The sequence below is a fragment of the Aquarana catesbeiana genome, linkage group LG12 (genome assembly GCF_042186555.1).
Source record: "Aquarana catesbeiana isolate 2022-GZ linkage group LG12, ASM4218655v1, whole genome shotgun sequence".
NCBI classification, from domain to species: domain Eukaryota; kingdom Metazoa; phylum Chordata; class Amphibia; order Anura; family Ranidae; genus Aquarana; species Aquarana catesbeiana.
In genome coordinates this window covers 2,536,621-2,562,566 of record NC_133335.1, presented here as the reverse complement: position 1 = coordinate 2,562,566, position 25,946 = coordinate 2,536,621, and the positions used below count along the sequence as shown (strand labels likewise).

Sequence of the window (25,946 nt, the reverse complement as noted above, 5' to 3'; positions counted from 1 at the left end):
CTGACCCCTGCGCTCTGTGCGTTACATACTCCTGACCCCTGCGCTCTGTGTGTTACATACTCCTGACCCATGCGCTTCTGTGTGTTACATACTCCTGACCCATACGCTCTGTGCGTTACATAATCCTGACCCCTGTGCGTTACATACTCCTGACCCCTGCGCTCTGTGTGTTACATACTCCTGACCCCTGCGCTCTGTGTGTTACATACTCCTGACCCCTGCGCTCTGTGTGCGTTACATACACCTGACTCCTGTGCTCTGTGAGTTATATACTCCTGACCCCTGCGCTCTGTGCGTTACATACTCCTGACCCATGCACTCTGTGTGTTACATACTCCTGACCCATGCGCTGTGTGTGTTACATACACCTGACCCCTGCGCTCTGTGCGTTACATACTCCTGACCCCTGTGCTCTGTGTGTTACATACTCCTGACCCCTGCACTCTGTGCGTTACATACTCCTGACCCCTGCGCTCTGTGCGTTACATACTCCTGACCCATGCGCTCTGTGTGCATTACATACACCTGACCCCTGTGCGTTACATACACCTGACCCCTGCGCTCTGTGCGTTATATAATCCTGACCCCTGTGCTCTGTGCGTTACATACTCCTGACCCCTGCGCTCTGTGCGTACATATTTCTGACCCCTGCGCTCTGTGCGTACATATTTCTGACCCCTGCGCTGTGTGTTACATACTCCTGACCCATGTGCTTCTGTGTGTTACATACTCCTGACCCATACGCTCTGTGCGTTACATAATCCCGACCCCTGTGCTCTGTGCGTTACATACTCCTGACCCATTCGCTCTGTGTGTTACATACTCCTGACCCCTGCGCTCTGTGTGCGTTACATACACCTGACCCCTGTGCTCTGTGAGTTATATACTCCTGACCCCAGCACGTTACATACTCCTGACCCCTGCGCTCTGTGCATTACATACTTCTTACCCCTGCGCTCTGTGCGTTACATACTCCTGACCCATGCGCTCTGTGTGCGTTACATACACCTGACCCCTGTGCGTTACATACACCTGACCCCTGTGCTCTGTGAGTTATATACTCCTGACCCCTGCACGTTACATACTCCTGACCCCTGCGCTCTGTGCATTACATACTTCTTACCCCTGTGCTCTGTGCGTTACATACTCCTGACCCCTGCGTGTTACATACTCCTGACCCCTGCGCTCTGTGCGTTATATAATCCTGACCCCTGTGCTCTGTGCGTTACATACTCCTGACCCTTGCGCTCTGTGCGTACATATTTCTGACCCCTGCGCTCTGTGCGTACATATTTCTGACCCCTGCGCTGTGTGTTACATACTCCTGACCCATGTGCTTCTGTGTGTTACATACTCCTGACCCATACGCTCTGTACATTACATAATCCTGACCCCTGTGCTCTGTGCGTTACATACTCCTGACCCCTGCGCTCTGTGCGTTACATACTCCTGACCCATTCGCTCTGTGTGTTACATACTCCTGACCCCTGCGCTCTGTGTGCGTTACATACACCTGACCCCTGTGCTCTGTGAGTTATATACTCCTGACCCCAGCACGTTACATACTCCTGACCCCTGCGCTCTGTGCATTACATACTTCTTACCCCTGCGCTCTGTGCGTTACATACTCCTGACCCATGCGCTCTGTGTGCATTACATACTTCTTACCCCTGCGCTCTGTGCGTTACATACTCCTGACCCCTGTGCGTTACATACACCTGACCCCTGTGCTCTGTGAGTTATATACTCCTGACCCCTGCACGTTACATACTCCTGACCCCTGCGCTCTGTGCATTACATACTTCTTACCCCTGTGCTCTGTGCGTTACATACTCCTGACCCCTGCGTGTTACATACTCCTGACCCCTGCACTCTGTGCGTTATAAAATCCTGACCCCTGTGCTCTGTGCGTTACATACTCCTGACCCCTGCGCTCTGTGCGTACATATTTCTGACCCCTGCGCTCTGTGCGTACATATTTCTGACCCCTGCGCTCTGTGCGTACATATTTCTGACCCCTGCGCTGTGTGTTACATACTCCTGACCCATGTGCTTCTGTGTGTTACATACTCCTGATCCATGTGCTTCTGTGTGTTACATACTCCTGACCCATACGCTCTGTGCGTTACATAATCCTGACCCCTGTGCTCTGTGCGTTACATACTCCTGACCCCTGCGCTCTGTGCGTTACATACTCCTGACCCCTGCGCTCTGTGCGTTACATACTCCTGACCCCTGCGCTCTGTGCGTTACATACTCCTGACCCATTCGCTCTGTGTGTTACATACTCCTGACCCCTGCGCTCTGTGTGCGTTACATACACCTGACTCTTGTGCTCTGTGCGTTACATACTCCTGACCCCTGCACTCTGTGCATTACATAATCCTGACCCCTGCGCTCTGTGCGTTACATACTCCTGACCCCTGCGCTCTGTGTGTTACATACTCCTGACCCATGCGCTTCTGTGTGTTACATACTCCTGACCCATACGCTCTGTGCGTTACATAATCCTGACCCCTGTGCGTTACATACTCCTGACCCCTGCGCTCTGTGTGTTACATACTCCTGACCCCTGCGCTCTGTGTGCGTTACATACACCTGACTCCTGTGCTCTGTGAGTTATATACTCCTGACCCCTGCGCTCTGTGCGTTACATACTCCTGACCCATGCACTCTGTGTGTTACATACTCCTGACCCATGCGCTGTGTGTGTTACATACACCTGACCCCTGCGCTCTGTGCGTTACATACTCCTGAACCCTGTGCTCTGTGTGTTACATACTCCTGACCCCTGCACTCTGTGCGTTACATACTCCTGACCCCTGTGCTCTGTGTGTTACATACTCCTGACCCCTGTGCGTTACATACTCCTGACCCCTACGCTCTGTGCGTTACATACTCCTGACCCCTGTGCTCTGTGTGTTACATACTCCTGACTCCTGTGCTCTGTGAGTTATATACTCCTGACCCCTAAGCTCTGTGCGTTACATACTCCTGACCCCTGCACTCTGTGCGTTACATACTCCTGACTCCTGTGCTCTGTGAGTTATATACTCCTGACCCCTGTGCGTTACATACTCCTGACCCCTGTGCGTTACATACTCCTGACCCCTACGCTCTGTGCATTACATACTCCTGACCCCTGCGCTCTGTGTGTTACATACTCCTGACTCCTGTGCTCTGTGAGTTATATACTCCTGACCCCTGTGCTCTGTGCGTTACATACTCCTGACTCCTGTGCTCTGTGTGTTACATACTCCTGACCCCTGCACTCTGTGCGTTACATACTCCTGACCCCTGCGCTCTGTGTGTTACATACTCCTGACTCCTGTGCTCTGTGAGTTATATACTCCTGACCCCTGTGCTCTGTGCGTTACATACTCCTGACTCCTGTGCTCTGTGTGTTACATACTCCTGACCCCTGTGCTCTGTGCGTTACATACTCCTGACCCCTGCGCTCTGTGCGTTACATACTCCTGACCCCTGCACTCTGTGCGTTACATACTCCTGACCCCTGCGCTCTGTGCGTTACATACTCCTGACCCCTGCGCTCTGTGCGTTACATACTCCTGACCCCTGCGCTCTGTGCGTTACATACTCCTGACCCCTGCGCTCTGTGCGTTACATACTCCTGACCCCTGCGCTCTGTGTGTTACATACTCCTGACTCCTGTGCTCTGTGCGTTACATACTCCTGACTCCTGTGCTCTGTGTGTTACATACTCCTGACCCCTGCGCTCTGTGCGTTACATACTCCTGACCCCTGCGCTCTGTGTGTTACATACTCCTGACCCCTGCGCTCTGTGCGTTACATACTCCTGACCCCTGCGCTCTGTGCGTTACATACTCCTGACCCCTGCGCTCTGTGCGTTACATACTCCTGACCCCTGCGCTCTGTGTGTTACATACTCCTGACTCCTGTGCTCTGTGCGTTACATACTCCTGACTCCTGTGCTCTGTGTGTTACATACTCCTGACCCCTGCGCTCTGTGCGTTACATACTCCTGACTCCTGTGCTCTGTGTGTTACATACTCCTGACCCCTGTGCTCTGTGCGTTACATACTCCTGACTCCTGTGCTCTGTGTGTTACATACTCCTGACCCCTGTGCTCTGTGCGTTACATACTCCTGACCCCTGCGCTCTGTGCGTTACATACTCCTGACCCCTGCACTCTGTGCGTTACATACTCCTGACCCCTGCGCTCTGTGCGTTACATACTCCTGACCCCTGCGCTCTGTGCGTTACATACTCCTGACTCCTGTGCTCTGTGAGTTACATACTCCTGACTCCTGTGCTCTGTGAGTTATATACTCCTGACCCCTGCACTTGGCTCAAGATTTATTTAACCATGCTGCTTTAAGTCCCCCGACCCTCCACACACCCTTTTTATATGTTTATGAGGGGCCTCAAGGAGTAATGTTAAATACCCCTTAACCATTGAAAGCAGCCCCCCTGGGAAGGGAGATCTCACTGTTCGAGTTCCCAGCAGATTTACTAGAGACACTTACTCTTCTGGTACGGCTTCTCAAAGCTATCCTCGGACTTCTGGGGGGAAGGTTTCCATTTAGTGAACTCCGCTGTATGGAGAGAAAGGCAGATGAGAGTCCTGACATATTCCCCTATTAGGTGGCAGCCATGTAAAGGCACCACATCGCCCCCTGTAGGCTGGTGACCGGTATTACATCGTCTTCTGAGAAGCTCCGATGTGTATGGATGGAGAACAAAGAAGACATCCTATAAAGGGGTGACAGATATCTCATCACAGGAGGTGGAATCATCGTGGATGAAATGTTGGTTTAAAGATTTAGGATTTGTAGTGATAACTACATAGAGAATCCCCTCCTAGGATAGGGCAGAGTATTCTGTGACCCCCCCCCCCCGTATCATTCCATCATATCACAGTGTCCTTACCTGGCTCTGGCCAGGGCCCCGGCTCCGGCGTCCTGGGTGGTCTCTGCTCTGGTGCTTCCTCTGTATGGACGGAAGAGGAGGAGGTTAGGTGGTTTCTGGGTTCTCGGAGAGAGAGTGAGGTCAGTGACCAGTATTAGAGGATGGTCTGTACCATATTTAGTAAAATAAGATAAGTTTATGGAGCAAACACCGCCAGCAGCCGCAAAAATGAAAACACAGTTCATAAGTCCATATAATGACCGCTTGCTTGGCCCCAGAGCAGCTCCTTACCAGACTGATGGCAGATGACGGGGACGTGGCTACGCGCTTCAAGGCTGGAACAACTTTTTCTCAAGCTTGTGGCAGGCTTGAGAAAGAGGCGTTACCGCCTTGAAATGTATAGCCACGCCCCCTCCACGCCCCCCAGCATCTGACGTCATCCTGGAATATTACCACGCTGTCCAACTGGCTCTGATGATGATGTAGCCCTATATGGTGCAGGCAGCTTCACCCTACACCTCCTGGACTGCTGTAGTTTGGCCTGGGTCCCCAAGATGACTTCCCTTGGTTTTAGGATGTGCCTTCTTTTATCTTACTAAATGTGAATGTGTGTCGGGTCGCCTGACATAGGTGACAGATACACACCGCTGGGGTTAGGAGCACACCGCTAAGGTTGTGGACCCTACAGCTGATTGCTGCGGATGGAGCTCTGGGTGGTTCAGGAAAGAATATCCACCTGAACATTGAAAAGGACCAAGCAGGAAGCTAGAGCGTAAGATTCCCCAGGGTGCAGAGTCTAAGAGCAAGCAGGTATTCACCAGAGCCTCTAGTGGTGAGGATTTGGCTGCGGCTGACTCCAGGTCATGGCCCCCGGGGTCTCTCAGCTCATGCTCACCGACTGGCTCTGCTGGACAGAGTGGAAGCAGCAGTTCAGAGTTAAACACAGAATAGTCAGGAAAACAAGCCAAGGTTGGGGCAACTAGCAGACAGGGATGATCAGAGGGACACGCCAAGGTCGGGGTTACTAGCAGACAGGAATGGTCAGAGGGACACGCCAAGGTCAGGGTTACTAGCAGACGGGAATGATCAGAGGGGCACGTCAAGGTCGGGGTTACTAGCAGACAGGAATGATCAGAGGGACACGCCAAGGTCGGGGTTACTGGCAGACAGGGATGATCAGAGGGACACGCCAAGGTCGGGGTTACTGGCAGACAGGGATGATCAGAGGGACACGCCAAGGTCAGGATTACTGGCAGACAGGAATGGTCAGAGGGACACGCCAAGTTCGGAGTACTAGCAGATAGGAATGATCAGAGGGACATGCCAAAGTTGGGGTACTAGCAGACAGGGATGGTCAGAGGGACACGCCAAGGTCGGGGTTACTAGCAGACAGGGATGGTCAGAGGGACACGCCAAGGTCAGGGTTACTAGCAGACGGGAATGATCAGAGGGGCACGTCAAGGTCGGGGTACTAGCAGGCAGGAATGATCAGAGGGGCACGCCAAGGTCGGGGTACTAGCAGACAGGGATGGTCAGAGGGACACGCCAAGGTTGGGGTTACTAGCAGACAGGGATGATCAGAGGGACACGCCAAGGTTGGGGTTACTAGCAGACAGAAATGGTCAGGAAGGCATGCCAAGGTCGGGATTACTAGCAGACAGGAATGGTCAGAGGGACACGCCAAGGTCATGGTTACTAGTAAACAGGGATGGTCAGGAAGTCACACCAAGGTTGGGCTACTAGCAGGCAGGGATGGTCAGGAGAACAAGCCAAGATCGGGATTACTGGCAGACAGGAATGATCAGAGGGGCAAGCCAAGGTCGGGGTACTAGCAGACAGGAATGATCAGAGGGACACGCCAAGGTCGGGGTACTAGTACACAGGGATGGTCAGAGGGACACGCCAAGGTCAGGGTTACTAGCAGACAGGGATGATCAGAGGGACACGCCAAGGTCAGGGTTACTAGCAGACAGGAATGATCAGAGGGACACGCCAAGGTCGGGGTACTAGTAGACAGGGATGGTCAGAGGGACACGCCAAGGTCAGGGTTACTAGCAGACAGGAATGATCAGAGGGACACGTCAAGGTCGGGGTACTAGTAGACAGGGATGATCAGAGGGGCACGCCAAGGTCGGGGTACTAGTAGACAGGGATGGTCAGAGGGACACGCCAAGGTCAGGGTTACTAGCAGACAGGGATGATCAGAGGGGCACGCCAAGGTCGGGGTACTAGTAGACAGGGATGGTCAGAGGGACACGCCAAGGTCGGGGTACTAGTAGACAGGGATGGTCAGAGGGACACGCCAAGGTCGGGGTTACTAGCAGACAGGAATGATCAGAGGGACACGCCAAGGTCGGGGTACTAGCAGACAGGAATGATCAGAGGGACACGCCAAGGTTGGGGTACTAGCAGACAGGAATGGTCAGAGGGACACGTCAAGGTTGGGGTTACTAGCAGACAGAAATGGTCAGGAAGGCACGCTAAGGTCGGGGTTACTAGCAGACAGGAATAGTCAGGAGAACAAGCCAAGGTCGGAATTACTAGCAGACAGGGATGGTCAGAGGGGCACGCCAAGGTCGGGGTACTAGCACCCTCTCTCCACAGGGTCCCGTCTCTTGATTGGATAGATTGATAGCAGCACAGCCATTGGCTCCCGCTGCTGTCAATCAAATCCAATGACGCGGGCACCGGGGGGCGGTTCCGAGTCCGGCATTCGTGTCTATGGACGCAAATGCTGGACTTGGGAGCGCGCCCGCAAGGCAACCCCCCTGTGAGAGCGCTTCTCCTAGGGGGTTATCTGATGCAGGAAGGAGCCGTCGGGGGACCCCAGAAGACGAGGATCGGGCCACTCTGTGCAAAATGAGCTGCACAGTGGAGGTAAGTATGACATGTTTGTTATTTAAAAAAAAAAAAAAAAAAAAACGTTCCTTTACAATCACTTTAAGCTGATACACAGACCAGAGAGGTAAACAGACAGACAGGGCATGAAACATTACTGCAGATTCATGACAATGTGCTTTTTACTGTTCTTAATAATAAACACTAACTTGCTACACTTAGAAATGCCCTTTGGTGTCCATTTACTCCGTACCACAGTTATAGCCTGACATCCCTTGAATAGTGTGATTATACAACTCCCAATCAAAGATGGCAGAACTACAAGTCCCAGCCAATCAGAAGGGAGAATGGGAGAAAGGTAGAGAATGCTACAGTTAGTTGGGTACAAGACCCATAAGCCACAGAGACAGTCTGTTACTTTTAAAAATGTTGAACCTGATAAATTTGGCCTGAGATAGAGGAAGAGTAAAGGACAGTCACTACCAAGTAAAAAGTAGAGCCTTCAGGAACAGTCGTATACAGTGTGTGTGTGTGTGTGTGTGTGTGTATGTGGGGGGGGGGGGGGGTACTGATTGGCTCCCCTGCAGTTTGTGTAAGTTTTGCCCACTTACAACGAAATGAAGGGTCTATAATTTTTATCATAGGTGTATTTTATATGATAGAGACTGAATATCAACCAAAAATCCAGAAAAAACACACAATACAAATGTTATAAATGGAGTTGCAGTTCAGTGAGTAAAATAAGTATTTGATCCCCTACCAACCAACAATAATTCTGCCCCCCACAGACTGGCTACAGTAGGTGCTCATGTGGTACACAGATTAGTCCTGTCAATGTAAGAAGGTTCTCCTAACGACAACTCGTTATGTGTATAAAAGACACCTGTCCACAGAATCTCTTCCATTCAATCCTCATCATCATGGGGAAGACCAAAGATCTGTCAGAGGACGTCAGGGAGAAGATTGTTGACCTGCACAAGGCTGGAATGGGCTACAAGACCATCAGCAAGAAGCTTGGTGAGAAGGAGACAACTGTTGGAGCGATTATTCACAAATGGAAGAAATACAAAATAACCATCAATTGTCCTCGGTCTGGAGCTCCATGGAAGGTTTCTCCTCATGGGGTGAGGATGGTCATGAGAAAAGTGAGGGATCAGCCCAGAACTACACGGGAGGAGCTTGTGAAGGATCTCAAGGCAATTGGGGCCACAGTCACCAAACAAACCATTGGTAACACAATACACCACCATGGATTGAAATCCTGCAGCGCCCGTAAGGTCCCCCCCTCAGGAAGTCACATGTAGAGGAACGTCTGAAGTCTACCAATGAACATCTATATGATTCAGAGAAGGATTGGGAGAAAGTTCTGTGGTCAGAGGAGACCAAAATTGAGCTCTTTGGCATTAACTCGATTCGACTTGGAGGAAGAAAAATGCTGACCATGACCCTAAGAACATCATCCCTACAGTCACACACGGAGGTGGAAACATGATGATTTGGGGTTGTTTCTCTGATAAAGGTTCAGGCCGACTTTGCCGGATTGAGGGACCAATGGACGGGGCCATGTATTGTAAGATCTTGGAGGAGAACCTTCTTCCCTCAGCCAGAACACTGAAGATGGGTCATGGATGGGTCTTCCAGCATGACAATGACCCAAAACATACCGCCAAGGCAACAAAGGAGAGGCTCAAGAAGAAGCAGATAAGGCCATAGAGTGGAGCTGAAACTTTGATTTGCCAAGCAACAACCAAGAAACCTGAAGGATTTAGAGAAGATCTGTAAAGAAGAGTGGACCAAAATCCCTCCTGAGATGTGTGCAAACCTGATCACCACCTACAAGAAACGTCTGACCTCTGTGATCACCAACAAGGGTTTCTCCACCAACTACTAAGTCATGTTCTGCTTGGGGATCAAATACTTATTTTACTCACTGAACTGCAACTCCATTTATAACATTTGTATTGTGTGTTTTTCTGGATTTTTGGTTGATATTCTGTCTCTATCATATAAAATACACCTATGATAAAAATGATAGACCCTTCATTTCTATGTAAGGGGGCAAAACTTACACAATCTGCCGGGGAGACAATCATTATTTCCCCCCCCCACTGTATGGTCACCCCATGTAAAGATATATTTTACACACTACACAAAGATGAGAGATTTATAAAACATAAAGATGAAAACATTCTCTTTACGTGGAGCTCAACGTTTTAGAGAACTGTGGACACCTGCAGTGGTGCTGTGATTGGTGCAGAGGATACAGATTAGGAGTCGCTATTTAACCCCTTTCCTAAAACAACAGCCATGTTTTCATCTGAGCCATGTGGTGCTGCATGCCAAAATCAAGTCCACTGGTACCCAAGGTCGTGTCGTCCCAGTATTGCCCCCTGGAGGTCTCACAGAAAGGTGCCAATGAGCAGAGCCCTTACCTGGGTTGGCGATCTTAGATTTGACGGCCTTCTTGAGGGATTTGGCGTTGTTATATAATTGTTGCAGCAGCTTCTCATCGAAGACGATCTTTGGCTTGTATGGCTCCTTGGATGCGGTATCTGTCATTTTGGTGGCTCTCTGCCATAAAGCAAAAACAAAAAAAAACACATAATCCAGTTTGGTTTACTAATGGTTTATGGGGGTTCACCCCACCCAAAGCGATCATTTATAAGAGTTTGGGGGTGGGGCTGTTAAATCACTCGCTGGCTTCTTATATCGCCCATGGCCTCAAGTAGTCAGATCTCTGCAGCCAAGTACCCACCCACGCGGGGCAACTTTCACCGCTGGACTTTTCCTTTACAACCTCGAAGGTGCTTAAGGGGAGACCAATTAAGTGGGAACAAGGTTTGTGGGGGTAAGACATACAGAGAAGAAGACTCCTGGGGGGACAGACATACAGTTGGCAGTGCTCATAGAGGGACAGACATACAGTTGGCAGTGCTCATAGAGGGACAGACATACAGTTGGCAGTGCTCATAGAGGGACAGACATACAGTTGGCAGTGCTCATAGGGGACAGACATACAGTTGGCAGTGCTCATAGAGGGACAGACATACAGTTGGCAGTGCTCATAGGGGGACAGACATACAGTTGGCAGTGCTCATAGAGGGACAGACATACAGTTGGCAGTGCTCATAGAGGGACAGACATACAGTTGGCAGTGCTCATAGAGGGACAGACATACAGTTGGCAGTGCTCATAGAGGGACAGACATACAGTTGGCAGTGCTCATAGAGGGACAGACATACAGTTGGCAGTGCTCATAGAGGGACAGACATACAGTTGGCAGTGCTCATAGGGGACAGACATACAGTTGGCAGTGCTCATAGGGGACAGACATACAGTTGGCAGTGCTCATAGAGGGACAGACATACAGTTGGCAGTGCTCATAGAGGGACAGACATACAGTTGGCAGTGCTCATAGACGGACAGACATACAGTTGGCAGTGCTCATAGACGGACAGACATACAGATGGCAGTGCTCATAGAGGGACAGACATACAGTTGGCAGTGCTCATAGAGGGACAGACATACAGTTGGCAGTGCTCATAGAGGGACAGACATACAGTTGGCAGTGCTCATAGAGGGACACACATACAGTTGGCAGTGCTCATAGAGGGACAGACATACAGTTGGCAGTGCTCATAGGGGGACAGACATACAGTTGGCAGTGCTCATAGGAGGACAGACATACAGTTGGCAGTGCTCATAGAGGGACAGACATACAGTTGGCAGTGCTCATAGGGGACAGACATACAGTTGGCAGTGCTCATAGGGGACAGACATACAGATGGCAGTGCTCATAGGGGGACAGACATACAGTTGGCAGTGCTCATAGGGGGACAGACATACAGTTGGCAGTGCTCATAGGGGGACAGACATACAGTTGGCAGTGCTCATAGGGGGACAGACATACAGTTGGCAGTGCTCATAGGGGGACAGACATACAGATGGCAGTGCTCATAGAGGGACAGACATACAGTTAGCAGTGCTCATAAAGGGACAGACATACAGTTGGCAGTGCTCATAGACAGACAGACATACAGTTGGCAGTGCCAATAGAGGGACAGACATACAGTTGGCAGTGCTCATAGGGGACAGATGTACAAACAATGGGACTCACCAGTGGACTGGCATATAAAAAATGGGACTCAAAGGAGAACAGACATGCAAAGGTCAGTATTTATGGGGGGGGGGGGGGGGGCGCATTAAAGTGTATGTTCTCTTTTTATTGCTTCCTTTGTGTGAAATAACTGCCAGTCTCTCTGCATTCCTATTACAAACTGACCACACTAGGCATTGAAGCACATCCACCCCAGTGTGGTTAGTTTTCTTCATTGCATTTTACTTGGGAGCAAAGCCTGCATGTCCTCTAATGGTCAGACTTGTGCTGACACGCCTTCTTCACAACTCTTCACTTGGAAGATCAGTGTACTCCCCACAGTCTCCACCCCCAGCTTTCTAAGCCCCGTATACAGCTAAGAACAGAGGTCATGTGATCACCTATAAATATATATTTTTAATAAAGTACATAGATGGATAGACCATCCACCTTATTACCGGGGGCCACTGTGAGTAGCTGAAGCAAGTACCAGAGCAGTATTCTCACCAACCGGACCGGTGAAGAATCTGGAAACTTCAGCAGATGTTAAGCCAGGGACCCAACCAGCGGAGGTGACGCTTGCAGAGCAACATTGTGTGCCAAGCCAGGGATTGAGCAGGCCAGTGGGGGTGACGCTTGAGGAGTATCTGTGAGTGCCAAGATAGGGACCCAGCAGGGAAGTGGGGGTGACACTTGAGGAAGATACTGAGTGAGAAGATTGGTAGAGCTCAGGGGATCCAGTGACAGTGGATCAGCAAGTCTAGTGAAAGACTGGGAGCTCAGTTGAGTGAAGATCTACAAAAGTAGATTGTAGAAGAAGTGAACATGTTCAATACAACCTTTGTTAGAAACGGTTCCAAGATTGTTGCAATAGGAGACAGTGGTCCTACACATGCAGATGTGGTATCTAGCTGGATGCCTTTCCCTGCAGGGCTGTCTGCCTATAGAAGTCTCAGAGTCTGCTAAATTGACATTGCAACTACTTAAGGGTGTCCTGGCCCTAAACCTCTCTCCCACAGTTCTGTTAAGAGAGAATAAATCTATTTGCATTCAAGAAGTGTCTGGTGCCCATTAATTTACTTTGCATTGCACCCATCATGCCTTGTAACCCACTCTACATAGAAGGATGTCAGCTGTCCCTAAACCTGGAGGTCACCATTAGGCCTCTAGAGGTCCTGGACTTTGCTATAATATTATATATATATATAAATATATATATATATATATATATATATATATATATATATATATATATATATATATATACACACACACTGAATGGCTTGTTTTACAATTTCAGGATTCACGCATATGTTAAGGGAACAGATTCTTACCTTCAGGAACTGAAGGTCGTCTTGCTCCTGCAGAAGACTATTGACTTTGCTACTCATAGACTCAAACTCCTTTTTCTTCTTGCTCAGGACGTTCTTGGTGAAGTTAAACTTGTTTTGAAGTTTCTTCTCCTCCTCTTCAACCTTTGCCATGGCCTTCACCCGCTCAGCTTCAATCAGCGCCTTTATCTCCTCAAACTCAGCTTCCAACAACTCCTTCTTCTTCTTGGCATTTTCCTGCATGTGAAAAGGTAGAAGTATAAGCTAACTGCAAGGGTTCTAAAAATGCGACCTCCCCTCTCCTCCCACCTATGCTGCATTAAACATCTCTGTGAATTTTTTAATCAGTTCCGTTGTGGCCATGTGATTGAGAACCTCTGGCTCCCGTATGTCAGGCTCTGCCCCGTTATGGTCAGGTAAATTGAGAAGCTCCCGCTTCCCTGTGTCAGGATCCTCTTCATTCTGGTCACGTGATGGAGAAGCTCAGGCTTCCCTGTGTCAGGATCCTCAATTGTGGTCACGTGATGGAGAAGCTCCGGCTTCCCTGTGTCAGGATCCTCTTCATTCTGGTCACGTGATGGAGAAGCTCCGGCTTCCCTGTGTCAGGATCCTCTTCATTCTGGTCACGTGATGGAGAAGCCCTGGCTTCCCTGTGTCAGGATCCTCTTCATTCTGGTCACGTGATGGAGAAACTCCGGCTTCCCTGTGTCAGGATCCTCTTCATTCTGGTCACGTGATGGAGAAGCCCTGGCTTCCCTGTGTCAGGATCCTCTTCATTCTGGTCACGTGATGAAGAAGCTCTGGCTTCCCTGTGTCAGGATCCTCTTCATTCTGGTCACGTGATGGAGAAACTCCGGCTTCCCTGTGTCAGGATCCTCTTCATTCTGGTCACGTGATGGAGAAGCTCCGGCTTCCCTGTGTCAGGATCCTCTTCATTCTGGTCACGTGATGGAGAAGCCCTGGCTTCCCTGTGTCAGGATCCTCTTCATTCTGGTCACGTGATGGAGAAACTCCGGCTTCCCTGTGTCAGGATCCTCAATTGTGGTCACATGATGGAGAAACTCCGGCTTCCCTGTGTCAGGATCCTCTTCATTCTGGTCACGTGATGGAGAAGCCCTGGCTTCCCTGTGTCAGGATCCTCTTCATTCTGGTCACATGATGGAGAAGCTCCAGCTTGCCTGTGTCAGGATCCTCTTCATTCTGGTCACGTGATGAAGAAGCTCCGGCTTGCCTGTGTCAGGATCCTCTTCATTCTGGTCATGTGATGGAGAAACTCCGGCTTCCCTGTGTCAGGATCCTCAATTGTGGTCACATGATGGAGAAACTCCGGCTTCCCTGTGTCAGGATCCTCTTCATTCTGGTCACGTGATGGAGAAGCCCTGGCTTCCCTGTGTCAGGATCCTCTTCATTCTGGTCACGTGATGGAGAAGCCCTGGCTTCCCTGTGTCAGGATCCTCTTCATTCTGGTCACGTGATGGAGAAGCCCTGGCTTCCCTGTGTCAGAATCCTCTTCATTCTGGTCACGTGATGGAGAAGCCCTGGCTTCCCTGTGTCAGGATCCTCTTCATTCTGGTCACGTGATGGAGAAGCTCCGGCTTGCCTGTGTCAGGATCCTCTTCATTCTGGTCACGTGATGAAGAAGCTCCGGCTTGCCTGTGTCAGGATCCTCTTCATTCTGGTCACGTGATGGAGAAACTCCGGCTTCCCTGTGTCAGGATCCTCAATTGTGGTCACATGATGGAGAAACTCCGGCTTCCCTGTGTCAGGATCCTCTTCATTCTGGTCACGTGATGGAGAAGCCCTGGCTTCCCTGTGTCAGGATCCTCTTCATTCTGGTCACGTGATGGAGAAGCCCTGGCTTCCCTGTGTCAGGATCCTCTTCATTCTGGTCACGTGATGGAGAAGCCCTGGCTTCCCTGTGTCAGGATCCTCTTCATTCTGGTCACGTGATGGAGAAGCCCTGGCTTCCCTGTGTCAGGATCCTCTTCATTCTGGTCACGTGGTGGAGAAGCTCCGGCTTGCCTGTGTCAGGATCCTCTTCATTCTGGTCACGTGATGAAGAAGCTCCGGCTTGCCTGTGTCAGGATCCTCTTCATTCTGGTCACGTGATGGAGAAACTCCGGCTTCCCTGTGTCAGGATCCTCAATTGTGGTCACATGATGGAGAAACTCCGGCTTCCCTGTGTCAGGATCCTCTTCATTCTGGTCACGTGATGGAGAAGCCCTGGCTTCCCTGTGTCAGGATCCTCTTCATTCTGGTCACGTGATGGAGAAGCTCCGGCTTCCCTGTGTCAGGATCCTCTTCATTCTGGTCACGTGATGGAGAAGCTCCGGCTTCCCTGTGTCAGGATCCTCTTCATTCTGGTCACGTGATGGAGAAGCTCCGGCTTCCCTGTGTCAGGATCCTCTTCATTCTGGTCACGTGATGGAGAAACTCCGGCTTCCCTGTGTCAGGATCCTCTTCATTCTGGTCACGTGATTGAGACGCTCTGGCTTCCCTGTGTCAGGATCCCCAGTTGTGGTCACGTGATTGAGAAGTTCCAGCTCCCCGTGTCAGGGAGTGTGCAACAACAGCTCTGAACTCCCGGAGTCGTGACATCACCCGCCAACTCTCATCACTTATTCGTTGTTGGTACTCCCCCTTCTCCATCAAAAGGAGGTCAAATGCCCTGGTCACTGAGCTATGAGTGAGCAGAGATGCATTTCGAAGGCAAGAAATATACAGCTGCCTATCAACACAGGCCCTTATGGTGTTGCCCCTAGGGAACTGACCCTGAAGTTTTTGTTGTTTTGCAAAATGGTAGCAAAGAATGAGCAAGCTCAATGATGGGTGGCCACCTGCACAAACACCGGGTTCATTTGGAGTATTTTGCTTCCTTAAGTGCACCTGTCACTCTGACAGGAAGGTACAGGGATAAAACATATATGCGGTCCAAGGCCCAGGGTTCTGTGGCCTCATGGTTGGGGCAGCTGTAACCTTAGAGGAGAGACCAGTGCTACGACCCTAGAGGCATGTCCAGTGGGAACACTGACCTGAGGACCGGGGTTATGGGGTGAAATATTGTTATCCATCTGATGGCTCAACACAAAGAAGGTTCTAAGTGCTCCACGCATCTTCCAAAAGTCAACTCACCATTTCTTTGCGTTGCTCATAATTGACATCTTCGGAAGTGTTGTTGGCTTTTTCCATCTTCTGGTTCAAAGATCGCAGCAGCTCTGTGTAAAAAAGCTGAAAAAGAACATTATTCAGTGGCAGCAAATATCCTACAAAATGGACATTTCCTTGTTGGCCTGACACCATAAGTGACATACAGCAATATCCCTACCTCTCCGCATACTGCCCTCCTCCAGCGTGTGGGCCTGCCTGGCACCATATGTGACACACACTATATGATATACAGGGATAGTCTCAGCTTCTATGCCTACTGTCCTCCTTTAGGGTGTGGGCCTGGTACCACGTGTGACATACAGTATATGATAGAAAAGAGATAGTCTCACTTCTTTTCCCCTCCGGGGTGTAGGCCTGACCCAATACATAACATATACAATGTTACATACACGGGGTTGGTCTCACCTCCTTCCTCCTCCAGCGCGTGGGCCTGGTACCATGTGTGACAGACATTACAGTGCTTTGAAAAAGTATTCATATCCCTTGAAATTTTCCACATTTTCTCATGTTACAACCAAAAACATAAATGTATTTTTTTGGGATTTTATGTGATAGACCAACACAAAGTGTCACATACCGGTAATTGTGAAGTGGAAGGAAAATGATACAAATAAATATATGAAAAGTGTGGGGGGTACATTTGTATGGCGCCCCCCGGAGTCAATACTTTGTAGAACCCCCTTTCTCTACAAGTCTTTTTGGGATGTCTCTACCAGCTTTGCACATCTAGAGAGGACATTTCTGCCCATTCTTCTTTGTAAAATATCTCAAGCTCTGTCAGATTGGATGGAGAGCGTCTGTGAACAGCAATTTTCAAGTCTTGCCACAGATTCTCAATGTGATTTAGGTCTGGACTGTGACTGGGCCATTCTAACACATGAATATGCTTTGATCTAAACCATTCCATTGTAGCTCTGGCTGGATGTTTCGGGTCGTTGTCCTGTTGGAAGGTGAACCTCCCCCCCAGTCTCAAGTCTTTTGCTGACACTAATGCCGCGTACACACGATCTGACTTTCTGGCATACTTGGTCCGGCACACTTTCCGACGGACTTTGTCCGCCAGGTGCGCCGGACTTTAAAACGGACGGACTTGCCCACACACGACCGGACTTTCCGGCGGGCTAAGTCCGCCCGTCTTTCCGACGGACTTTCGCCGGGGTTACGGCGGTCTTTCGGAATGAATGGACTTGCCCACACATGAACAAGTCCGTTCATTTTGAACGTGACTCAGGTGGGACGGGGCTAGAAAAGGAAGTCAATCTTGCCGCTTTTATCGGCGAGATTGACACCTTGCGAGCCCCGTCGCGGGTCATACCAGGCCCTTAGGTCTAGTATGGATTATAAAGGGAAGCCCCTACGCCGAAAAAACGGCCTGGGGTCCCCCCTAAAATCCATACCAGAACCCGATCCGAGCACGCAGCCCGGCCGGTCAGGAATGGGGGTGGGGACGAGCGAGCGCCCCCCCCCCCCCCGAACCGTACCAGGCCGCATGCCCTCAACATGGGGGGTGGGTCCTTTTGGGGAGGGGGCGCCCTGCGGGGCCCCCCCACCCCAAAGCACCTTGTCCCCATGTTGATGAGGACAAGGGCCTCTTCCCGACAACCCTGGCCGTTGGTTGTCGGGGTCTGCGGGCGGGGGGGCTTATCGGAATCCGGGAGCCCCCTATAATAAGAGGGCCCCCAGATCCCGGCCCCCCACCCTATGTGAATGAGTATGGGGTACATGGTACCCCTACCCATTCACCTAGGGAAAAAGTGTCAATAATAAAACACTACACAGGTTTTAAAAATAATTTATTAAACAGCTCCGGGGGGGGGTCTTCCTCCGGCTTCGGGGGTCTTCTTCCGGTTCCTCTTCTCCCAGCGTCCGGTTGGTTCTTCTCCGCTCTCTCCGGCCTCTTCTCCCGGTGTTCCAGTTCTTCGGCTGGCTCCTCCGCTGTCTTCAGGCCGCTCTCTTGCCAGCGGAGGTCCGGACTTCTGGGCTTCTGGACTTCTTGTCTTCTTCCCTCTTCTCTTCTCCAGATGTTGACACGACGGTCTCTCCGGCTGGACTGCTCTCTGAGGGCTCCGTTGTGACTTATATAGGCGGAGACCCCGCCCCCTTATGATGTCACAGTCCCTGGGCACCAGGTGATGTTGACCACGCCCCCTAAAACGTCACAGTCCCAGCATGCCCAGGGACTGTGACACAACGGAGCCCTCAGAGAGCAGTCCAGCCGGAGAGACCGTCGTGTCAACATCTGGAGAAGAGAAGAGGAAAGAAGACAAGAAGCCCAGAAGTCCGGACCTCCGCTGGCAAGAGAGCGGCCTGAAGACAGTGGAGGAGCCGGCCGAAGAACTGGAACACCGGGAGAAGAGGCCGGAGAGAGCGGAGAAGAACCAACCGGACGCCGGGAGAAGAGGAACCGGAGGGACCCCCGAAGCCGGAAGAAGACCCCCGAAGTCGGAGGAAGACCCCCCCGGAGCTGTTTTTGTCCGCCAGGTGCGCCGGACTTTAAAACGGACGGACTTGCCCACACACGACCGGACTTTCCGGCGGGCTAAGTCCGCCCGTCTTTCCGACGGACTTTCGCCGGGGTTACGGCGGTCTTTCGGAATGAATGGACTTGCCCACACATGGACAAGTCCGTTCATTTTGAACGTGACTCAGGTGGGACGGGGCTAGAAAAGGAAGTCAATCTTGCCGCTTTTATCGGCGAGATGGACACCTTGCGAGCCCCGTCGCGGGTCATACCAGGCCCTTAGGTCTAGTATGGATTATAAAGGGAAGCCCCTACGCCGAAAAAACGGCCTGGGGTCCCCCCTAAAATCCATACCAGAACCCGATCCGAGCACGCAGCCCGGCCGGTCAGGAATGGGGGTGGGGACGAGCGAGCGCCCCCCCCCCCCCTGAACCGTACCAGGCCGCATGCCCTCAACATGGGGGGTGGGTCCTTTTGGGGAGGTCCGGACTTCTGGGCTTCTGGACTTCTTGTCTTCTTCCCTCTTCTCTTCTCCAGATGTTGACACGACGGTCTCTCCGGCTGGACTGCTCTCTGAGGGCTCCGTTGTGACTTATATAGGCGGAGACCCCGCCCCCTTATGATGTCACAGTCCCTGGGCACCAGGTGATGTTGACCACGCCCCCTAAAACGTCACAGTCCCAGCATGCCCAGGGACTGTGACACAACGGAGCCCTCAGAGAGCAGTCCAGCCGGAGAGACCGTCGTGTCAACATCTGGAGAAGAGAAGAGGGAAGAAGACAAGAAGCCCAGAAGTCCGGACCTCCGCTGGCAAGAGAGCGGCCTGAAGACAGTGGAGGAGCCGGCCGAAGAACTGGAACACCGGGAGAAGAGGCCGGAGAGAGCGGAGAAGAACCAACCGGACGCCGGGAGAAGAGGAACCGGAGGGACCCCCGAAGCCGGAAGAAGACCCCCGAAGTCGGAGGAAGACCCCCCCCAGAGCTGTTTTTATAAATTATTTTTAAAACCTGTGTAGTGTGTTTTATTATTATTGACACTTTTTCCCTAGGTGAATGGGTAGGGGTACCATGTACCCCATACTCATTCACATAAGGTGGGGGGCCGGGATCTGGGGGCCCTCTTATTATAGGGGGCTCCCGGATTCCGATAAGCCCCCCGCCCGCAGACCCCGACAACCAACGGCCAGGGTTGTCGGGAAGAGGCCCTTGTCCTCATCAACATGGGGACAAGGTATTTTGGGGTGGGGGGGCCCGCAGGGCGCCCCCCCAAAGCACCCACCCCCCCATGTTGATGGCATGCGGCCTGGTACGGTTCAGGAGGTGGGGGGGCGCTCGCTCGTCCCCACCCCTTTTCCTGACCGGCCGGGTTGCGTGCTCGGATCGGGGTCTTTATAATCCATACCAGATCTAAGGGCCTGGTATGCCCCGCGCTCGCCGCAATAGGAAAATTAGTTTTTCCTATTGCAGCGAGCGAGAAATGCAATACCCTGCCCTTGCGTCGTATCTGGTCCGTTGGACCAGCATACAGACGAGCGAGCTTTCCGCTAGAAACTGAGTCCGACGGAAAGATTTAACACATGTTTCAAATCTAGGTCCGGCGGGCTTTTGGGAAAAAGTCCACCGGAAAAGTCCGCCGGAGCCTACACACAGTCGGATTGTTCAGTGGACTCTGGTCCGCCGGACCAAGTATGCCGGAAAGTCCGACCGTGTGTACGCGGCATTACAGGTTTTCTTCCAAGATTGTCCTGTATTTGTCCCCATCCAACTTCCCATCAACTCTGACCAGCTTCCCTGTCCCTGCTGAAGAAAACCATCCCCACCACATGATGCTGCCACCACCATGTTTCACGGTGGGGATGGTGTGTTCAGGGTGATGTGCAGTGTTAGTTTTCCCTCACACATAGCGTTTTGCTTTTAGGCCAAAAAGGTACATTTTTGTCTCATCTGACCAGATCACCTTCTTCCACATGTTTGCTGTGTCCTCCACATGGCTTCTCACAAACTACAAACAGGACTTCTTATGGCTTTCTTTCACCAATGTCTTTCTTCTTGTCACTCTTCCATAAAGGTCAGATTTGTGGAGAACACGACTAATAGTTGTCCTGTGGACAGATTCTCCCACCTGAGCTGTGGATCTCTGCAGCTCCTCCAGAGTTACCATGGACCTCTTGGCTCTTCTCTGATGAATGTTCTCCTTGCCCGGCCGGTCAGTTTAGGTGGACGGCCATGTCTTGGTAGGTTTGCAGTTGTGCCATACTCTTTCCATTTTCCGATGATGGATTGAACAGAGTTCCGTGAGATGTTCAAAGCTTGGGATGTTTTTTTTATAACCTAACCCTGCTTTATACTTCTCCACAACTTTATCCCTGACCTGTCTGGTGTGTTCCTTGGCCTTCATGATGCTGTTTGTTCACAAAGTTTCCCTAGTAAACCTCTGAGGGCTTCACAGAACAGCTGTATTTATACTGAGATTAAATGACACACAGGTGGACTCTATTTACTAATTAGGTGACTTCTGAAGGCAATTGGTTCAACTAGACTTTAGTTAGGGATATCAGAGTAAAGGGGGGTGAATACAAATGCCCCCCCCACACTTTTCACATATTTATTTGTATCATTTTCCTTCCACTTCACAATTATGTGACACTTTGTGTTGGTCTATCACATAAAATCCCAATATAATACATTTACGTTTTTGATTGTAACATGACAACATGTGGGAAATTTCAAGGGGTGTGAATACTTTTTCAGGGCACTGTATCTGACATAATGGGCGGTGACTTACTAAAACTGGAGCACTCAGAATCTGGTGCTCTCTAGCCCCCCCAGTGCTCACCCCCCATGCTCTCCAGCCCCCCAGTGCTCATCACCCCCATGCTCTCCAGCCCCCCCAGTGCTGTCCAGCCCTCCGTGCTCATTGCCCCCCATGATCCCCAGCCCCCCAGTGCTCTCCAGCCCTCCCAAGTGCTCATCGCCCCCCCCCAGTTCTCTCTAGCCCTCCGTGCTTACCAGTCCCCCCAGAGCTCATTGTCCCCCCCATGTTCTCCAGCCCCTCCCAGTGCTGTCAGGACCCCCTGTGCTCTCCGCCCCCCCCAGTGCTCTTCAGCCACCCCAGTGCTCTTCAGGCCCCCCCCCAGTGCTCTCCAGCCCCCCCCCCCCCAGTACTCTCCAGCCACCCCAGTGCTCTTCAGCCCCTCCCAGTGGTTTCAGGCCCCCCCAGTACTCTTCAGCCCCCTATGCATTCCAGCCTCTCTGTGCTCTCTGCCCCCCTGTGCTCTCCAGCCCCCTGTGGTCCCTGCCCCCCCAATGCTCTCCGACCCACCCAGTGCTCTCCAGCCCCTCTGTGCTCTCCGCCCCCTGTGCTCTTTGCCCCTGCTTGTGCTCTCCAGCCCCCCATGGTCCCCATCCCCCTCAGTGCTCTCCGAGCCCCCCTGTGCTCTCTGGCCCCCCTAGTGCTCTTCACCCCCTGTGCTCTCTGGCCCCTCTAGTGCTCTCCGGCCCTCCTAGTGCTCTCCACACTCCCCCCGTGTTTTCCACCCCCCATGCTCTCCGTGCCGCCCAGTAAATATGCCATGGGCTGCTCAGTCTAAAATGGCCGGGCCTATTATTTGTCCCAGTCCGGGCCTGCTCCAGGGTGTACACCTGGCACCGTACAAGACATGCACAACATGACCTACAGGGATAGGGTCATATCTACCCTCTACTTGCCCTCCTCCAGGGTGTACACCTGGCACCGTACATGACATACACAACATGACATACAGAGATAGTCTCACCTCCTTCTTCTTCTTGCCCTCCTCCAGGGTGTAGATCTGGCACTTTTTGTGGTTTAGGGCACAAAAGCAGCAGATGCACTTGCTGTGATCCCAGCAGTAGTGGTCCATGAGCTTATTGTGCTCTGGACATTTCCTCTGCTGCAGGTCCCCAAGGGGCTGGCTGAGCTGGTGGTCACTGAAGGCTGGGCTCTCCAGGTGGGGCAGGAGATGGTTCTGGCAGAAGGAAGCCATGCAGGTGAGGCAGGTTTTAGCAGCGGGGTTCTTCATACAGCTGTCACATAGCACACCTTCCTCCCTGACCCTCTCCTCCTCCTCTTCTTCTTCAGGCTCTTCATCCATTTTCATCTCCTGCAGTTCCTGGTCAATGGTGTCCACTTCCCCCTGGGCAGCCTGTGCCATGCTCACCAGGTTACTTAGCAGAGTGTTCTTCTTCAACTCAGGCTTGCTGGGGAAGGGGTACCTGCACTGGGGACAGGTATAAGAAGATTCCTTCCAGCAGAGCTCCAGGCACTGGGAGCAGAAGTTGTGGCCACAGGGTATGGTGACCGGGGTGGAGAAGAGACTCAGACAGATGGAGCAGGTCAGCTCTTCTACCATCTCATCCAGAGACTGAGCCATGGTGAGGGCAAATGTGGACGTCGGAGAGAAGATGGTGTTCTTCTGTAGTGCTTTATGTCACTCTGCACTCTACGAGAGTACGCTCTGCACTCTACGAGAGTACGCTCTGCACTCTACGAGAGTACGCTCTGCACTCTACGAGAGTACGCTCTGCACTCTACGAGAGTACGCTCTGCACTCTACGAGAATACGCTCTGCACTCTACGAGAATACGCTCTGCACTCTACGAGAGTACGCTCTGCACTCTACGAGAGTACGCTCTGCACTCTACGAGAGTACGCTCTGCACTCTACGAGAGTATGCTCTGCGTATATACTGCTGAACAGTTTCGTTTCCTTGTCGGAGGTGGAGCCGCCCAGAAAATCAATAGAGGGAGGGGGAGCAACATACTCGACATAGGAGAGTGCAGCCATGACACCGATGACTAGAACGTAGGAAAGGGCGGCAATGACAATGATCAGCAGGGCCGTCTTAATAGCATCATTGGCCCCTGGGCAAAGTAATGCTCTGGGGCCCCTACAATGGAGACAGCACAGGTAAACAGACATCAAGTAGGTAGGAGGCAGACAAGCGGAGCTCCACATTAACTACGTGAACAATCGTTCTGTACAGCAAAGAAACAAAATAGTACATAAAGTAACAAAACTGTTCTGTGCATATGATATATCTGCTATAATGATGCCCCCCAGCACTCTGACCCCTCTACACCCCGGATATCCCCCCCAGCACTCTGACCCCTCTACACCCCAGATATCCCCCCAGCACTCTGACCCCTCTACACCCCAGATATCCCCCCAGCACTCTGACCCCTCTACACCCCAGATATCCCCCCAGCACTCTGACCCATCTACACCCCAGATATCCCCCCAGCACTCTCACCCCTCTACACCCCAGATATCCCCCCAGCACTCTCACCCCTCTACATCCCAGATATCCCCCCAGCACTCTGACCCCTCTACACCCCAGATATCCCCCCACTCTGACCCCTCTACACCCCAGATATCCCCCCAGCACTCTGACCCATCTACACCCCAGATATCCCCCCAGCACTCTGACCCCTCTACACCCCAGATATCCCCCCAGCACTCTGACCCCTCTACACCCCAGATATCCCCCCAGCACTCTGACCCCTCTACACCCCAGACATCCCCCCAGCACTCTGACCCCTCTACACCCCAGACATCCCCCCAGTACTCTGACCCCTCTACACCCCAGATACCCCCCCAGCACTCTGACCCCTCTACACCCCAGATATCCCTCCAGCACTCTGACCCCTCTACACCCCAGACATCCCCCCCAGTACTCTGACCCCTCTACACCCCAGATACCCCCCCAGCACTCTGACCTCTCTACACCCCAGATATCCCTCCAGCACTCTGACCCCTCTACACCCCAGATATCCCCCCCAGCACTCTGACCTCTCTACACCCCAGATATCCCCCCCAGCACTCTGACCCCTCTACACCCCAGATATCCCCCCAGCACTCTGACCCCTCTACAACCCAGATATCCCCCCAGCACTCTGACCCCTCTACACCCCAGATATCCTCCCAACACTCTGACCCATCTACACCCCAGATATCCCCCCAGCACTCTGACCCCTCTACACCCCAGATATCCCCCCAACACTCTGACCCCTCTACACCCCAGATATCCCCCCAGCACTCTGACCCCTCTACACCCCAGATATCCCCCCAGCACTCTGACCCCTCTACACCCCAGATATCCCCCCCAACACTCTGACCCCTCTACACCCCAGATATCCCCCCAGCACTCTGACCCATCTACACCCCAGATATCCCCCCAGCACTCTCACCCCTCTACACCCCAGATATCTCCCCCAGCACTCTCACCCCTCTACACCCCAGATATCCCCCCAGCACTCTGACCCCTCTACACCCCAGATATCCCCCCAGCACTCTGACCTCTCTACACCCCAGATATCCCCCAGCACTCTGACCTCTCTACACCCCAGATATCCCCCCAGCACTCTGACCCATCTACACCCCAGATATCTCCCCCAGCACTCTGACCCCTCTACACCCCAGATATCTCCCCCAGCACTCTGACCCCTCTACACCCCAGATATCCCCCAGCACTCTGACCCCTCTACACCCCAGATATCCCCCCAGCACTCTGACCCATCTACACCCCAGATATCACCCCAACACTCTGACCCCTCTACACCCCAGATATCCCCCCAGCACTCTGACCCCTCTACATCCCAGATATCCCCCCAGCACTTCGATGCCTCTACACCCCAGATATCACCCCAGCACTCTGACCCCTCTACACCCCAGATATCCTCCCAGCACTCTGACCCCTCTACACCCCAGATATCCCCCAGCACTCTGACCCCTCTACACCCCAGATATCCTCCCAGCACTCTGACCCCTCTACACCCCAGATATCCCCCCCCCAGCACTCTGATCCCTCTACACCCCAGATATCTCCCCAGCACTCTGACCCCTCTACATCCCAGATATCCCCCCAGCACTCTGACCCCTCTACACCCCAGATATCCCCCAGCACTCTGACCCCTCTACACCCCAGATATCCCCCAGCACTCTGACCCCTCTACACCCCAGATATCCCCCCCCCCCAGCACTCTGACCCCTCTACACCCCAGATATCCCCCCCCCCAGCACTCTGACCCCTCTACACCCCAGATATCCAACCAGCACTCTGACCCCTCTACACCCCAGATATCCCCCCAACACTCTGACCCCTCTACACCCCAGATATCCCCCCCCCAGCACTCTGACCCCT

General features: G+C 52.2%; 1 protein-coding gene across 3 annotated transcripts in view; it reads right to left on the bottom strand.

Moving 5' to 3' along the window:
* TRIM25 (tripartite motif containing 25) overlaps positions 1-23,487 on the bottom strand; it is a 50,540-nt gene extending 27,053 nt beyond the window's left edge. The window contains exons 1-6 of one of the 3 annotated variants that reach the window (XM_073607114.1): positions 22,560-23,487; positions 16,288-16,383; positions 13,159-13,392; positions 10,161-10,299; positions 4,912-4,971; positions 4,509-4,577 (exon numbers count right to left, since the gene is read on the bottom strand). In XM_073607114.1, coding sequence (XP_073463215.1) covers positions 4,509-4,577; positions 4,912-4,971; positions 10,161-10,299; positions 13,159-13,392; positions 16,288-16,383; positions 22,560-23,177 — 1,216 coding nt within the window. In that variant the 5' untranslated portion in view covers positions 23,178-23,487. The remainder of the gene's footprint in view (positions 1-4,508; positions 4,578-4,911; positions 4,972-10,160; positions 10,300-13,158; positions 13,393-16,287; positions 16,384-22,559) is intronic. The other 2 variants (XM_073607116.1, XM_073607115.1) reach the window with 2 other exon arrangements.
* Between the last annotated feature and the right edge of the window lie 2,459 nt (positions 23,488-25,946).